The following is a 17,047-nucleotide window of genomic DNA, read 5'->3' on the forward strand; positions in this document are numbered from 1 at the left end:
GGGTTACCCTGTACAAGTACTGCTCACTCCCAGCTTCAAGGCTTTCTTACTTTAAAGACGACCTTAAACTCTTGAACTATCACAATCTGAGAATTCAATGCTTAACTTGGCATTGAAGAAGGGTTACCCACAAAGGACTGTAAAACTAAAGACGACCGTCAACTCTGAAAATATGAAGATTTCTAGGTTAAATTAAGTCTTCAGCCTTTAATTTAAATTCTTGTAATGGCTTATTCAATGATCTGAAAAATAAAGAAAAAGTAGCAGTTGTGGGAAACGACGAACAATAAACGAAAAAACGATCATTTCTTATAACGGTCGTTTTAAAAAACGATAGTTAACGACGACCCTTCGTTAACGATCGTTAACGACCTTTTTTTTCGGAAAATCCGAGTTCAGAAAACATTCATGTTATTTGTCTCGATATAAAAAACATTTAATACAACATTTATAACCTGATCTTCCCCAAAAATTTTTTTTATTTTTTTTGAAAAAATATTTAAAAAAACGATCGTTTTCAAAAACAAACGTTTTTCGTTTTTTGAAAGTTCAAAACAAGTTCTTTGTTTCCAAAAGCGATCGTTTTAAAAACGGTTAACAACCCTAGACTAGTGGATGACAATGCATATGATAGTTTCACTAATAATTGATGTCGCAATGAAATCAAATAAATTCAAACATTTAGTAATAAAGACTAAAAAAATTACAGTTTTTTTTTTCCTTTGTGTACAACCTTGTATATTGTCACTATACAGACTTATTTATAAAAACACACAATTTAGAAACAACAGAGTGTAACAAATGATTTATTATTATTATCAAGTAACATTATTTTAGCACATTTTTAAATTAGACTATATTATATTTAGTGCAACAAGGAACCATAGTAAAACTTAAATCATAATTAGGTCTTTAAAGGGATCGATTCCTGGATCTTTGTTAATTGTGAAATCTATTAAATCTGGGATTCGTAATTAGAATTAAAATTAGGATCAGTCCCTTTATTCGTCTATTATCTATCACTGAGAGTCTCCAGTTTGATTTTGATCAGTTCTCCTCCGTCCTAAAAGTTTACAAAAATTAGAAGAAAAAAACTCTGGAATTTAAAACTGGAGGAGACGATAAACAGATGGCAAAAACATGAAGTAAACCTTTAAAATGCATAGGGTAAATCTGCGAAACATTTCGTCGCGAAAGATGCGAAAATTTTCGGCGAAACAAGAAATCTGAGAAATTTCTCGAAAAGTATGGTTCATATTCTGAAGACTTGCTTTCAAGAATCGTTTTTTTTAAAGTAACCCGAGGAAAAAGATAACAAAAACTCTGCTAATAACAAATGAAAAATAACAGGGAAAAAAAACAAATTTGAATTACCTCATTTCTTACTCGACTTCTGTTTTGTCTCCTTGATCGTAACTTGAGGCGGGTTTAGAGCTAGATGTACTTTCTTCTATAAATAGAGTACATTGTTTCAGAGACATATATACTACTTTCTTCTATAAATAGAGTACATTGTTTAATTGGATTCTGGGCTAAACTTACGTTCTTCCATAAATAGAGTACATTGTTTCAGTGATAGATGTACTTTCTTTTATAAATAGATTTTATTGTTTCAGGGACAGTTGTACTTTCTTCTATATATAGAGCACATTCTTTAATTTGGTTCATGGCTAGGTGTACTTTCTTCTATGAGTAGAGTAAATTGTTTAATTGGGATTAGTGATAGATGTACTTTCTTCTATAAATATAGAGCACATTCTTTAATTGGGTTCAGGGATAGGTGTACTTTCTTCTATGAGTAGAGTAAATTGTTTAATTGGGATTAGTGATAAATGTACTTTCTTCTATAAATAGAGTATATTGTTTAATTGGGCTAAATGCTAGATGTACTTTCTGATTTAAATGTAGTAATGTGTTTAAATGTATTCAGTGCTAGATGTACTTTCTTATATAAATAGAGTACATTGTTAAATTCGGTTCATTATATATATAATAACAAATATAGTTTAAACTGCATACTCAGCATTTAAAAATGGTTAGAATATCAGGAGTTTAGTTTACCTTATAGCTGGTTAGAATATCAGGTGTTCAGTTTACCTTATAGCTGGTTAGAATATCAGGAGTTTAGTTTCCTTATAGCTAGTTAGAATATTAGGAGTTTAGTTTACATTATATCAGGTAAGAATATCAGGAGTTTAGTTTACCTTATAGCTGGTTAGAATATCAGGTGTTTAGTTTACCATGCATATGGCTGGTTAGAATATCAGGAGTTTAGTTTCCTTATAGCTAGTTAGAATATTAGGAGTTTAGTTTACCTTATATCTGGTTAGAATATCAGGAGTTTAGTTTACCTTATAGCTGGTTAGAATATCAGGAGTTTAGTTTACCATATAGCTGGTTAGAATATCAGGAGTTTAGTTTATCTTATAGCTGGTTAGAATATCTGGAGTTTAGTTTACCTTATAGCAGGTTAGAATATCATGAGTTTAGTTTACATTATAGCTGGTTAGAATATCAGGTGTTTAGTTTACCATGCATATAGCTGGTTAGAATAGCAGGAGTTTAGTTTACCTTATAGCTGGTTAGAATATCAGGAGTTTAGTTTATCTTATAGGTGGTTAGAATATCATGAGTTTAGTTTACCTTATAGCAGGTTAGAATATCATGAGTTTAGTTTACCTTATATCTGGTTAGAATATCAGGAGTTTAGTTTACCTTATAGCTGGTTAGAATATCAGGAAGATCATAAGCAATTGCAATATCAAGCTTATTCAGAGGACATCCCTAAACATTGTGGTGTGTACAGAGGTAACCAGAAAACTATGGACTAAATGTCGTCTTCCTTTGAACTTTTTGTAAAAAATGTCTTCAAAAGTGTTGTAGTTTTTTATTTTAACTGATATAAATTTGAAATTGTACAAGGAACATTTTAGAAATAGATCAGTTTAAAACACAATTTACAAATTACAAATGCTCTAGGGCCATTTCAGAACAAAAATAAATATAGAAAACGACATTCATTCCACTGTTTTCTGGTTACCTCTGTGTATCAACTTTGAAGTATCAGTAAACGTTAAAAGACAATCTACATTTTACAGGCTACCACCGTATGTACAGGGTGTCCCATATCAGATTAGATTATCTCCAAGCTTTAACGCCAACATAAGCATGCATATACTCGAAAATCCTGCTATTTTCTGCAAGAAAATTTTGTTATTAGCAATAGTAAATAATGACTCGTTTTTTAAAATTTCTGCTTATGTATCTTCAATCTCAATTTAGAACTTGAAACAATTGAATATGATGTGGGACACCCTGAATAGTAATTACAAAGTTACATACTGTGAATTTTAATAAGTATAAAACTTACAGGGTGTCCCACGAAACATGACAATAGGAAGACGACTTGAAAGTCGTCTTTGATATTTGAATTTATTTGTGACGTTTAGTCTTCTATCTACTTTAACATGTATGATTCTTGAAACAATTATCACATAATTCTCATAGCCCTGGCATTTCCAAAAAGTGGTCTGCGTTTTTTGTGCTTTCAATAATACCGGAGATATAAAGAGTTTGGTTCGTTCAGATTTCAATTTTGTTAAATAAAAGCAAAATTGTCGAAATCTGAACGAAATTCTTCATATCTCCGGCAATATTGAAAGCACAAAAAAGGCAGACCACATTTTGGAAATGGCAGGACAAGGGAAATTTTGTGATTATTTTCTCTAGAAATTTACTTCTAAAATTAGGTTGACAAATAAACGCAGCAAATTATATCAAAAATCAAGACGACATTCAAGTCGTCCTGCATACTGTCATGTTTCGTGGGACACCCTGTAGATAATGCAAAAATTTAAACTTTGGCATATAAAGCAAAATAAATCAATCAAATTAATCTGCACATTTTTTAGCCATTTATCAATAAATAACTAATTTTCCTACCTTGAAGAAAGTACATGTACTTTGTAAAGTGTCAAAATCAAACAGTGGGTGAACGTTGAAGAAATCCCTGAAAACTTTCAGTTAACTAAATTTGCATATACTTTTAGGACACTTCGCCCCATTTTCAAATTCAATTGTGAACATAATAAGACCAACCTAATCAGGTCTCTTGATCTGTTTTATACATACAGGGTTACCCACAAAGCATTAGACTTTAATGATGACACAGAGTTTTAAAAATACGACGATTTTTTGGGTGAGATTGGTCCAAGTGTAGTAAATGCCCTACTCCGTAAGGGTTTCCCAAATCTATCCAGGTACAATTCAATCTCACTTTACTATCAATGTCAAACTGAACACGAGCTCGTAAACTATCAATACCAGACCAATGGGCACGATCTCGTCAGCTATCAATGTCAACATGGACACAAGCTAGTAAACTATCAATACCAGACCAATGGGCACGATCTCGTCAGCTATCAATGTCAACATGGACACAAGCTAGTAAACTATCAATACCAGACCAATGGGCACGATCTTGTCAGCTATCAATGTCAACATGGACACAAGCTAGTAAACTATCAATACCAGACCAATGGGCACGATCTCGTCAGCTATCAATGGCAACATGGACACAAGCTAGTAAACTATCAATACCAGACCAATGGGCAGTGAACCAGAAATCTATGATAAGGCAAAACAAATCTTGAATTGTCTCTATAGCAGTCTTATTCTTAGTGAGTAAACCTGTATATTAATTATTAAGGTTTTGTTCTTTATTTGTAAACGTCTAGAAATGATTTTTTTTCATCCGGGTAATCCGTGAAGACGATATTTAAAAACTTCAGATGAGACTTCAGAGAAGACTGAATGAAACTTGTACTGTCTGATTCCTTATATATTTTATTATTCCCACTAAATTTTAGACTGTTTTTTTCTTTGCCAAACCATCAAATCGTTATATTTTTGGAGTTTCAGGTCGTCTTTACAGTCTCATCTTTTGAAGATAGCCCTGTATTTGACCTGTAAGTATCCGGATCCGGTAGATCATATCTAGAGATATTTGTTAATGTTGATAGACCCTCGTAGATATGGTATTTGCTGGGGTTGTCTAGAAACAAATACAGTTTATTAAAGGGACTGTACATGTACTGTACTGCACTATCCTGTACGGAACATATACTGATTCCTGGCCTGTATAGAACTATGTTGTACTGTCCTGTCATGTACTTTATTGTAGTGTATTGTACTGTGCTATACTGTTTTTAACTTAATTTTAGTGTACTGTACTGTATAAAGAATGATTTGCAATACACTTTATTGCGCACTGTACTGTATTATACTTTAATGTACCGTAAAGTGCAAACACTGTACCATTTTGCACTGGACTGTTCGTTACTGTGCTGCACTGTAATGTGCTTCCCTTTACGTACTATACCTATTATATCCTGCGCTATCTTCTTCTTGTCCCCGAAGTACCCCTTGTTGTTCTTGAAGGTGGTGAGGTAGCAGTCCACCATCTTAGCATGGTTCCTTACACGCACAGCAAACCTCCTGATGTAACAGGAAAAGTTAATGCACAGTAAGCATTTGGTGTACCGTCTCGTTTTGCCTTTTATAGTCTGTATGTGTACTGTACAACTTTCTCTATAGCTGGTTAAAAGCAAGGATTTAATGCAAGGAAAGTAATTTCAGAGGTGTACGCATCTTTTGTACTGCAGTGTACGTCTCTAGGCGGTAATGTAAACACAAGACGGATGCCGAAGCCTGGCATGGGATCCATCTTTCACATAAAAATCAACGAGATATTCTGGTCATAGGAAACTATTATGTGAATTATCAAAATTTTCAAAATTCAATGCTTTTATCCTCCTCGGATACTAAACGAACAATGATGCATCTATTCTTGTCTAAAAATTCCGCCCAGAGAGAACTGATTCAATATAAACGCAGAGTATACGCAACCGCAATTAACTTTCCTTTTATTATGACCTTGGTTAAAAGTAATCCTGAACTTGAAATGAACATGCACGCCTCATTGAACAATAGTAAAGTTATTTACAAAATTTACTCAAGTCTCATAAACTCAAATCAAGAGCCTAAGAAAACTCGGAGAATTACAAATAATTTCCTGAATTAAAAATGTTGTCTCTTTATACCGGGTGTCCCTTGAAACCGGGATTTTAACCTAGCTGTAATGTTCCTTTAATATTGAAGAAGATATTCAATCATAATTTTGGCCCATGTTTAATTTATTTTATAATAAAATATTTTTCAAGCATCTCCGTCGTGTTTTAAGATACATGTAGACGACTTTCACAGTAAAACTGGGGCGTATACTAGAATTTACTGATCTGGGGGTTGGTCATTAATGTCCCCCACTCTGTGATCACAGCTGATTATATTTACTTATTTGACTAAAGTTTATACCTGGCAGTTGATATTCTGTTCTCCACTCTTTTATCAATAGCCTCTCTTATATCCTTGAGAAGAGACTGTTCCTGAGCTTTCAACAATCTTTTAGGTGCTCCAGCCTAGATATTCAACTTTTAGGTGCTCCAGCCTAGATAATTCAACTTTTAGGTGCTCCAGCCTAGATAATTCAACTTTTAGGTGCTCCAACCTAGATAATTCAACTTTTAGGTGTTCCAGCCTAGATAATTCAACTTTCAGGTGCTCCAGCCAAGATAATTCAACTTGTACACAATTAAATTATATATAAAGACTCTTAAGGCGATTGTAAGCGTAATTTCATATTTTTCCTGCTAAGAAGCAATAGAGAAATTATCAGAATTAAACACTTTTTGAGTCAGAAAAACGACGGTTTCTTCCACATTTTTTATCAAATTAAAATTTCTAGGGTACCGTTGTAAATGGCATTTTTTGACGGAGGGCCATAGTGTTAGAAACTACATAGTATTAGAAACTACATAGTGTTAGAAACTACATAGTATTAGAAACTACATAGTATTAGAAACTACATAGTTTTAGAAACTACATAGTTTTAGAAACTACATAGTGTTAGAAACTACATAGTTTTAGAAACTACATAGTTTTAGAAACTACATAGTGTTAGAAACTACATAGTGTTAGAAACTACATAGCTTTAGAAACTACATAGTTTTAGAAACTACATAGTGTTAGAAACTACATAGTGTTAGAAACTACATATCAAACACAAATTTGACATATCAAACACAAATTTGACACATCAAACATAAATTTGACATATCAAACACAAATCTGACATATCAAACACAAATTTGACCTATCAAACACAAATTTGAGCTATTAAACACAATTTTGAGCTATCAAACACAAATTTGAGCTATCAAACACAAAACTTGACCAATCAAACACAAATTTGATCTATCAAACACAAATTTGACCAATCAAACACAAATTTGACCTATCAAACACAAATTTGACACCTATCAAACACAAATTTGACCTATCAAACACAAATTTGAGCTATTAAACACAAATTTGACACCTATCAAACACAAATTTGACCTATCAAACACAAATTTTTCGCTTTTTCTCCTTTCTATTTTTTTCGGTGGATGCGTTATAAATGAAAAGTATTTAAAGAAAACTGCATAAGTTTTAAGATTGTTGCATTTGTATAAACAAACACGTGATTAAATTCAAATTGAAGAAACAGAATGCATCTCGTCCTGGTCACTCCAGGGCAGTATGGGTGTAAGGAGGCAATGGCTTAGGTTCGATGGGTTTCAAAGCAGGATTCAGAAATGAAGAATGCAAATTTTTAAATCTTAAAGAATTTAAGGGTGTTACCCTTCATAACCGAACTTTGAATAACTTTTTCCTATACGCTACGCACTAGGTTTAACATAAACAGCTTAAAGGTTCCATTAGACAATTAAAATAAGAGTTTTTCTTTATTGATATGCTCAAAGGGACTGTAAGCTTAATTTCCAGTGACCTTCCATGCAAAGATGGGAATGTTAAGTTCACAACGATACCCTGAAAACCTTTATCTGATCCAAGTCAATTTAGTAGAGAAAGCACATTTGAAGATAATCTGCTTTACAAAATTAGAAACATTCATATCTTATTTATGCTTGAACAGACAATGCTTTTAAGGTTACTATTGTGAATCTAACATTATAATCTTTGCTTGGAGGGTCACTTGAAATTACGCTCACAATCCCTTAAACGTGACACCTTGTAAGGTTTTGACCAGAAGCTCCCAGCGTATAGAGTTGGAGGCTCCGCGCTCGCCATCAGGGGTGAAACGTTCCAGACCAGGTTACCCTGGATCTTCAGTAGTTCCTCAGCAGTGATTTCATCAGCTTTATTCAACAGAATACGAACCTAGACAACAATATTTTTTTCAAGATCTGTTTAATGGAGATTCTGAGCAATGGGTTAAAAAGAATTTTTTTTTCATTTATTCATCAATCACTTAATTGACATAAATATTCACTGCAGTTCATTTTAAAACCGTGCCTAGGAAATTACAGTATCCGGATCAGAGTCACAAAATATTAACCAAAACATTTAAACCCCTTATTCTCTGAAACATACACACATTTCAAGAGTCACTTAATACAGTGCACTACTCAAATATTAGGTCTTTTAGATTTTTCAAATTGTTAAAAAAATCTGATCATTTTATGTTTTTCCTTGACCAAATATTGATTAATTCACACTGAGAACTAAATCTAATGTGTACATCCAAGAAAAATAAATGCAAAAGCAAAAATTGGCTTTTTTTGTAGGTTATTTAGCTCCATGCGCATAAAGAAGTATATGCTAAAAGCAAATTTAAGTTTCTCCCATGGTCAGATTTAGAGATAGAGTTTTCAAAACATCTACAAATTATCTAATAATCATGATAAACAGATTTGGTAATTCGTTTAGTAAATGCTCCTGTTGGGTTTTTACTAATTTCTACATAACCGACCCATTATTGTTAAGAATATGGCCTTTTCAGGCTAAAAATAGGAAAAATAATTTTTATCTTTGCCTCTCATTCAAAAACCCATTAAGATATATTCTGATCAAAATGGTGAATTTGTTTATCATACACTTTAAGAAAATTTACAAACGTTTTAAAGTTCTAGCACTAAAGCTGACCGTGGGAGAAGCTGAACTGTGCTTTTTGAACATATTTCTATCTGCACTTAAAGCTAAATAACCGTCAAACCAAGCCAATTTTTGCTTATTTATTTCTTTTTCTTGGATGTACACATTAGATTTAGTTCTCACTGTGAATTATATTAATCAATATTTGACCAAGGAAAAACATAAAATGATCAGACTTTTTTTACTATTTGAAAGATTTAAGAGACCTAATATTTGAGTAGTGAGTGATAAACAGAAAACTCTGAAATGGGAACACGAATTTTAGACTCAAGGTATGACTTTAAATAATTGAATGCGCATGGGACACATTGATTGTGCAGTGTAAACAGACCCCTTTTACTTAATTATAATTAATACAACCTTCCATAATCATAGAATTTTAGATCAAGCGTCTAGATTACAATAAAGGAAAAAGAAGAAAAAAATTATGGATAATATTATTTATTCAACGTAATTATTTTTATACATATCTCCGTCACTTACTTACTAGTTTCATTGATAAAGCCCCCCAAAATTTGAATTTCAGTAATTAAAAAAAAGTTAAAATGTATAATTTTCTTGTCAGCTGCAAAACTTGGAACAATTTACTTTCATGATCTTCATGATTTAAAACCCACAGTACACAGTACACTTTACAGTTTATTACAGCTTTATTTTATATTTAAAAAGATAAAATCTTCCCTTATATATCTTATATATATATATATATATATCTTATATATATCTTATATATCTTGAAATCATGTAAAGTACAAGACATTTATCATTTTACCCAAGGATATTAAATAAGGCCGGAAAAAGAGAAAAATTCTTGATATCAATTTGCACCTTCAAACGAACGAATGCAAACCCATGTTTATAAAATAGCCGATGGCAAAATGGTAAATTGTGTCAAAAATATCTGAAATTTATTTAAAGAAAAGAAAACTACAGTGACTTCGATTTTCCTTCTAAGATAGGTATAGTTATAGATTGATATAGTTTTGATTGTTATAAAACAACTCAGTAAATGAAGAAATTTAAAGAAATTACATGATCAGTCCCTTTCAGTTAAGAAAATAATTGTTAATATATATTTAACCTGTTGTTCTCTTCCCTTGAGTTGATCAAGGAGAGCTTCAGTCTCTGGTCCTATATCTAGCTTAGAGTAGTCGTACACAAGAACAATCAGATCAGCATGATCAATAAACCACTAAAACAAAAACTATCAGATCAGTATGATCAATAAACCACTAAAACAAGAACTATCAGATCAGTATGATCAATAAAACACTAAAAAAAGAATCATAAGATCAGTATGATCAATAAACCATTTAAACAAAAACCATCAGATCAGCATGATCAATAAACCACTAAAGCAAGAACTATCAGATCAGTATGATCAATAAACCACTAAAACAAGAACTATCAGATCAGTATGATCAATAAACCACTAAAACAAGAACTATCAGATCAGTATGATCAATAAACCACTAAAACAAGAACTATCAGATCAGTATGATCAATAAACCACTAAACAAGAACTATCAGATCAGCATGATCAATAAACCACTAAAACAAGAACTATCAGATCAGCATGATCAATAAACCACTAAAATAAGAACTATCAGATCAGTATGATCAATAAACCACCAAAACAAGAACTTTCAGATCAGCATGATCAATAAACCACTAAAACAAGAACTTTCGGATCAATATGATCAATAAACCACCAAAACAAGAACTTTCAGATCAGCATGATCAATAAAACACTAAAACAAGAACTATCAGATCAGTATGATCAATAAACCATTAAAACAAAATGAATCAGTAAAATCAATAATTACAAAAATGCTAAAATGTCCGAGCTGTAAAGTTGGTCAATTTAGGCAACAACCACTGTGATTGAAACAAATCTAAAAATTATCTCCATCTATGTCAAAACAATATACCTGACAGGCGTCATTAAAGGGATATCTTCTATCAATCTTCCTGATAGTACCAGTCTCAAGAACTCCAGGAATCTCAGCAAAAGTGGCCTGGGGTAAAAGTGTTAAACTTAAAGAAACAATTAAACATTTAACTTGAATGAAATCATAAAACTAAAGCAGAATATTATCCTACAAGGTAATGTTTATTGAATGATCATTCCTGTTCTTGTTTCTTATGATTGACCAACCATAGTATTTTCTTAGTAAAGGTTGTTGAAGAATTAAAATCCTTGCAAGCCTAACAGGCTACTGGAGAGAAATATATTTATAATCCATCTAGTAACCCATTCAGCTTGCACGGACTTCATCTAGTAACCCATTCAGCTTGCATGAACTTCATCTAGTAACCCATTCTGCTTGCATGGACTTCATCTAGTAACCCATTCAGCTTGCATGGACTTCATCTAGTAACCCATTCAGCTTGCAGAGACTTCATCTAGTAACCCATTCAGCTTGCATGAACTTCATCTAGTAACCCATTTAGCTTGCACGAACTTCATCTAGTAATCCATTCAGCTTGCAGAGACTTTATCTAGTAACCCATTCAGCTTGCATGGACTTCATCTAGTAACCCATTCAGCTTGCATGGACTTCATCTAGTAACCCATTTAGCTTGCAGGGACTTAATCTAGTAAACCATTTAGCTTGCAGGGACTTCATCTATTAACCCATTCAGCTTGCATGGACTTCATCTAGTAACCCATTCAGCTTGCAGGGACTTTATCTAGTAACCCATTCAGCTTGCACGGACTTCATCTAGTAACTCATTCAGCTTGCACGGACTTCATCTAGTAATCCATTCAGCTTGCAGGGACTTCATCTAGTAACCCATTCAGCTTGCATGGACTTCATCTAGTAACCCATTCAGCTTGCAGGGACTTTGTCTAGTAACACATTAAGCTCGCTCAGACTTCATCTAGTAAACCCATTCAGCTTGCATGGACTTCTTCCAGTGACCCATTCTACTAGTCGGAACTAATAAAGTTCACATAAACTTCTACAGTTTTGTTTTGCATTTTCTTCAGGTTTCTTGAATCTTACATATCTTTAATTAAACGCAATGCACAGATTTTACCCTATCATGCACTTTCAATGTTTATTTTTACAAAGGATTGACTAAAACTAAGCATTTCAGCAATATTCTAAACACTGTCTTTTTATAGAAAACAATGCTCAACGCATTTCATGACTGAAATACCTAGAAGAATAACAAATTAAGACTAATTTTGTAATTAAAGTTCTATTTAGATCCATCTAAACATGCAAACAACAATCACACTTCTTAAATTGAAATTTTGAAAAAAACAACATTGAGATAAAAACTGTCAATGAAAAAAGGCAACAGGTCACAAAAAAAGAAAAAAAAATTGTAAACTGCAGAATGCACATTTCTTAGGAATTTAACAATTTTACAAATAATGTTTTTATTTTTAAACTTTCAAAAATGTTAATACAAAAATAGAATTGTTAACTTAAGCATCATATAAATACCTAATATATGTTAGATATGCAAATTTGTTTTTAAATGAAAAAATGATGAAAAACATTTTGACTTACCTTCTCTAAAAGCTTGTTAGGCATTTTCTTTCCCCTTAGTTTTTTAAGAAACTCTTGACCAAACTTTTGGAGACTACTGAACGCCCACTCAGCTGACATCTGTGTTCCATCAATCTAAAAAAATCGAAGTCAAGTTATTTGTCGTAAGCTTTTATTTTAAAATAAATTTCAGTCAAATCTTAGCTGAAGCTTTGAGTAGGAATCTATATGTATATTTTGCAGGTCTGTATGTCTGTTTATATCCAATAAACGTCAAAACGGTTGAACCAATCAGGCCTAATTACCAAAATGGCCCAAGGGAAGGTTTATAAACTGTCAAAATTGAAAATGCATAAGTTTAACTTGAAAAGTCTTTAAAAACTTGGGAATGATAAAAAATAGAGACTTTCAGTACAGCAATTAGAAGCAAATTTGATAATTAGAAAAGGGGATTGTACATTATATTACCTCTTCCTCCTCATCACCATACATGGCAATATTGAAATTAAATCCTGGAGAAGGCTCAGCAGCTGAAATCAGATTTAGTTAAAATCAATTTAACATATTAGAAATTAAACTCTAAACTTACAAGATCTAAACGCATTTTTGGTATACTCAGTTCCCAGCAGGTAGTTAATGATGGTTGATTTTCCTCCAGACCATGGACCCATCAATACAATCAGAGGTTTGTTGAAAATTTCAGGATCTCCAAAATGGCGATTGCTCAATTCTTTGTACTTGTATGACTTTTCCAACTCCTTAATGGAGTTCTCATAAACCTTCTTCAGATCTTTTAGGGTAGCTTCAGTCACCTTCAGAACTGCATCATTGTTTGGTTGGTCAAGTCCAAGAATCTGCGTGATATGTTCACGAGATCTTATCTCTGCAGGTGGGGGCTCAAACAGCCATTCATCATCATCATCATCAAATTCATCTTCAATGACTTTAGGCTCTTCAAACTCTGGAATTTTGTATTTTTTCTGCTTTTTCTTCTTCTCAGGTTTAGTTGTTTCCTTGGCATGTTTACTCTTAATAACCTTAGAGCTCCCAGAGGCTACTGTGTAACAGTTTCCAATCAGTCCAGTTGCTGGTACAACACTCTTATGCCCAAAGAGGAAACATTCAAATGCACTCTTTGACCCTTCCTTAGGATAGCCAATGTGGAAGGCAGTGCAACCCTTAGTTGACACACACAGCTTTCCGCATTCATCCACAGTCACAAATCCTTTGACTTTAGGCCATCCATTCTCAGTCCAACCTCCTCCACGGCATCCACCTTTTCCTAGCAGAGCAACATCAACATCTCCCTCAAGGTCAATAATAACATCCTCCTCTTCTTCCTCATCAACATCATCCTTTAACTCTTCTGATTGTGTGTCCATATTACTGGCTACATAGCATGCTCCATCTAAGGCAGATGCAGGGGAAACATTTTTGTGATTAAACAGTAGACAAGAGAATTTACTACCATCCTTGCTTGAAAGATCAAATGCTTTACAACCCTTCTGTGCTGTACAAATTTCTGCACACTCCTTCATAGTCTTCAATCCTTTGTCCATTGGCCATCCAGATGATTGCCATCCTGTCCCCCGACATAAACCAGAACCAAGTTTCTCATAACCATGGCCTTAGAAATTGTAAAGTTAGTGTTTATTGTATTTTGGTCTTTAATTCCTAATTTTGCACTCACCACTTCCTGGGTAATTGTCCTTGATGACCTTTTTTGCTCCTTTAGGAGCATCATGAGTGATTAGGGTAGATTCCACAGGAACAGCTCCTTGAATAATAAAACACTTGGCAGCTAGTCCACTGGCAGGTAGAACATCCTTGTGTCCCAGCAGTAGACAATCATATTTGTCACTTTCCTTGTTAGATAAGTCAAATGCAACACAGCCTGTTGTTTTCTTACAGCTTTCTGCACAGTCCTTCAAGGTTTTTCGTCCCTAGAGAATATTAAGACATTATACAAATTATGTTTATTGTACAAATTTATAAATTTACACATGCTATATCCACCATTAAATACATTAAATGTTGAATGTCTTAAAAAAGTAAAATGAAAAGTTAGGTTGTTTCCGAAAGATTTTGAAAATAATTAATGATAAACCTGGGATACAGGCCACTGACCAGACTGCCAACCTTGTCCTCGGCAAGCACCCTTCCCAAGCAGCTCTACATTCTCTAATCATAATCATTCATTACAAAAACAAATTGCAAATTCTTGATTACTTCTAGAATACTAGATATATTCTAGTTTTATCAATATTTTTCATTGTTATTCTATAGCTTACTGATGTTGACAAAATCCTGATCATCTTCATCAAGTATCTTAGCTCTTGATCTGGTTTCAGGTTGGGTAGCTTCAATAACCTCTTCAATGAACTTGGCTCCAATAAGAGTATAACACTCCCCAGGTACTCCTGGTTATATTTAACAAAGTTTTAATACCTTTTTGTTTGAGTGTTATGCTCTAAAATTGTTAAATATATATTTTGTATACCTGGTGCAGGTACAGGGTTTTTATGACCGTACAGCATACAGTCAAACAAATTCCCTTCTGGCCTTGATGTGTCAAAAGCAGTGCAGCCAGCCTTTCTTCCGCAAGCATTTGCACATTCCTTTAGTAATTTAGATTGTGTTCAGATTGTGTCAGGGGGGGGGGGGNTTTGGTAATCTTTATTACCTGTAGGGACTTGATGCCCCTGAGAACAGGCCATTTTTTTCCTTGCCAATGTGCACCCCTACACATTCCGTGTCCCAAATGGCGAAACTTGTGAGTCACTAAAAAATGTCACAGTTAAAAAACCTTAAAAAGTTAGATTCTGAAATAAAGTACCTCCATCATCTACTTCTTCTTCCTCAGGTTCTTGTTTTTCTTCATCAGGACTATCTGATTTTCCAAGCTTGTAGCAGTCCCCTGGGACTCCATAAGCAGAAGTAACATCCTTATGTCCATAAAGTGCACATTCTTCTTGTCCTTCTGCAACTAGTCCTATGTCAAAGCTTGTGCATCCTTTCTTCTTAGCACAATTTATAGCACATTCCTTAGGGCTGATATTTCCTTTAATGACAGGCCATTTCTTAAATGTCCATCCAGGTCCTCTACATCTGCCTTTTCCAAGTTGATAGTATTCAACTTCACCCTTGACTGGGAGCTCTTCCTCTACTTCTTCTTCTTCCACTACTGCTGCAGATCCAACATCTTCAGGTACAACTCCAGGTTTATCTGAAAGCACATAGCAGTTTCCAGGGACTCCATATGCAGCTTGAACTTTTTTATGACCATAAAGGGCACATTCAAATTTTCTTTCAGATTGCTCATCACTAAGATCAAACGCTGTGCATCCTTTTTTTCTTGCACAAGCCTCTGCACATTGTTTTGCTGTCAAATATCCTTTTAATGTAGGCCATCTCTTGTAGGTCCAACCTTCTCCTCTACATCTTCCCTTGCCTAAATGGGCCATATGAACAGGACCTTGGACATCAAGCTCTTCTTCATCATCCTCTTCAGCATCAGCATCAGATTCATCTGAAGGGGTATCTGAAAGTTTGAGGCATTTTCCTCCAAGACTTTTTACGGCTAGAACATCATTATGGCCAAAGAGAAGGCATTCAAATGTTTCATCCTTCTCCTTCAGTATATGGAATCCTGTGCAAGATTTCTCCAAGCAGGATTTGGCACATTGCTCTGTGGTCAAACGACCCGCATCAACTGGCCAAGGAGCTTTTCCCCATTCTTTACCTCTGCAACCTCCTTCACCAACAGTAACAACAAACTTTCCTCCCACAGAGATTGGAGCTGCCTTTGCAGGCTTCTTCTCTGCTGGTTTAAGAGTAGGTTTAGCTTTGTGACTTTCTACAGGCTTAGGAGGAGGTGGAGCTTTCTTCTCTACTGGCTTAGACTCAGGCTTATTTCCTGATGGTTTTGGTGTTGGCTTCTCAACCAGCTTTTCTTGCTTTTCTTGCATTTCTTCTGGTTTTTTTGTCTCTGATTTTTTACCCTTCTTCATGTTTTTCTTATCGTTATCATCATCATCGTCATTTTTATCATCATCAGAGTCATCATCTTTATCAGCATTTTTCTTACTTACATTTTCCTCTGGTTTTACTTGTTTCCTGTCTACCTTTACCCCTTCATCAGACTTTGATGCTTTTTTTGGTTCTTCAGATTTAGTCTCCTCAATTTTTACTTCAGCAGGTTTTTCTTTTTTATCTTCTTTAGCCGCCTTGGGAGATTCCTTCCCTGCTGCAGGAGCATCTTTGGAAACTAAAAAAAATATTTTTTTATAGTCAAAATTTTAGAATTAGGAAAAAGAATAATATACTAAAACAAACTAAATATTTCATGCATACAGAAAGTTAGTTATTATTTAGCATGGAACACCTTTTCCAGTTAAAAACTCTTAAGTTTTCCAGAAAATTTTTTGTGTCATAAAATGTTGTTATGATAATAAAAAAATAAAATTATTAAAAAAAAAATTATTAGT

General features: G+C 33.8%; 1 protein-coding gene across 3 annotated transcripts; it reads right to left on the reverse strand.

Annotated features, from left to right (window-relative positions):
- Nucleotides 1-793: 793 nt before the first annotated feature.
- On the reverse strand, nucleotides 794-16,827 carry LOC111712457 (uncharacterized; the record flags this gene model as incomplete). 3 transcript variants are annotated; one of them, XM_023487067.1, is given in 19 exon segments in its annotated part: nucleotides 794-1,063; nucleotides 1,375-1,450; nucleotides 2,716-2,784; nucleotides 3,943-4,009; nucleotides 4,966-5,053; nucleotides 5,381-5,496; nucleotides 6,373-6,476; nucleotides 8,131-8,280; nucleotides 10,136-10,246; nucleotides 10,986-11,072; nucleotides 12,582-12,695; nucleotides 13,029-13,090; nucleotides 13,150-14,187; nucleotides 14,251-14,503; nucleotides 14,668-14,741; nucleotides 14,852-14,980; nucleotides 15,061-15,178; nucleotides 15,244-15,341; nucleotides 15,397-16,827. In XM_023487067.1, coding segments are annotated over 18 exon segments (4,184 nt in total), but the record flags the coding sequence as incomplete, so codon positions are not given.
- Between the last annotated feature and the right edge of the window lie 220 nt (nucleotides 16,828-17,047).

Source organism: Eurytemora carolleeae, unplaced genomic scaffold (genome assembly GCF_000591075.1).
Source record: "Eurytemora carolleeae unplaced genomic scaffold, Eaff_2.0 scaffold1279, whole genome shotgun sequence".
Classification (NCBI taxonomy): Eukaryota; Metazoa; Arthropoda; class Copepoda; order Calanoida; family Temoridae; genus Eurytemora; species Eurytemora carolleeae.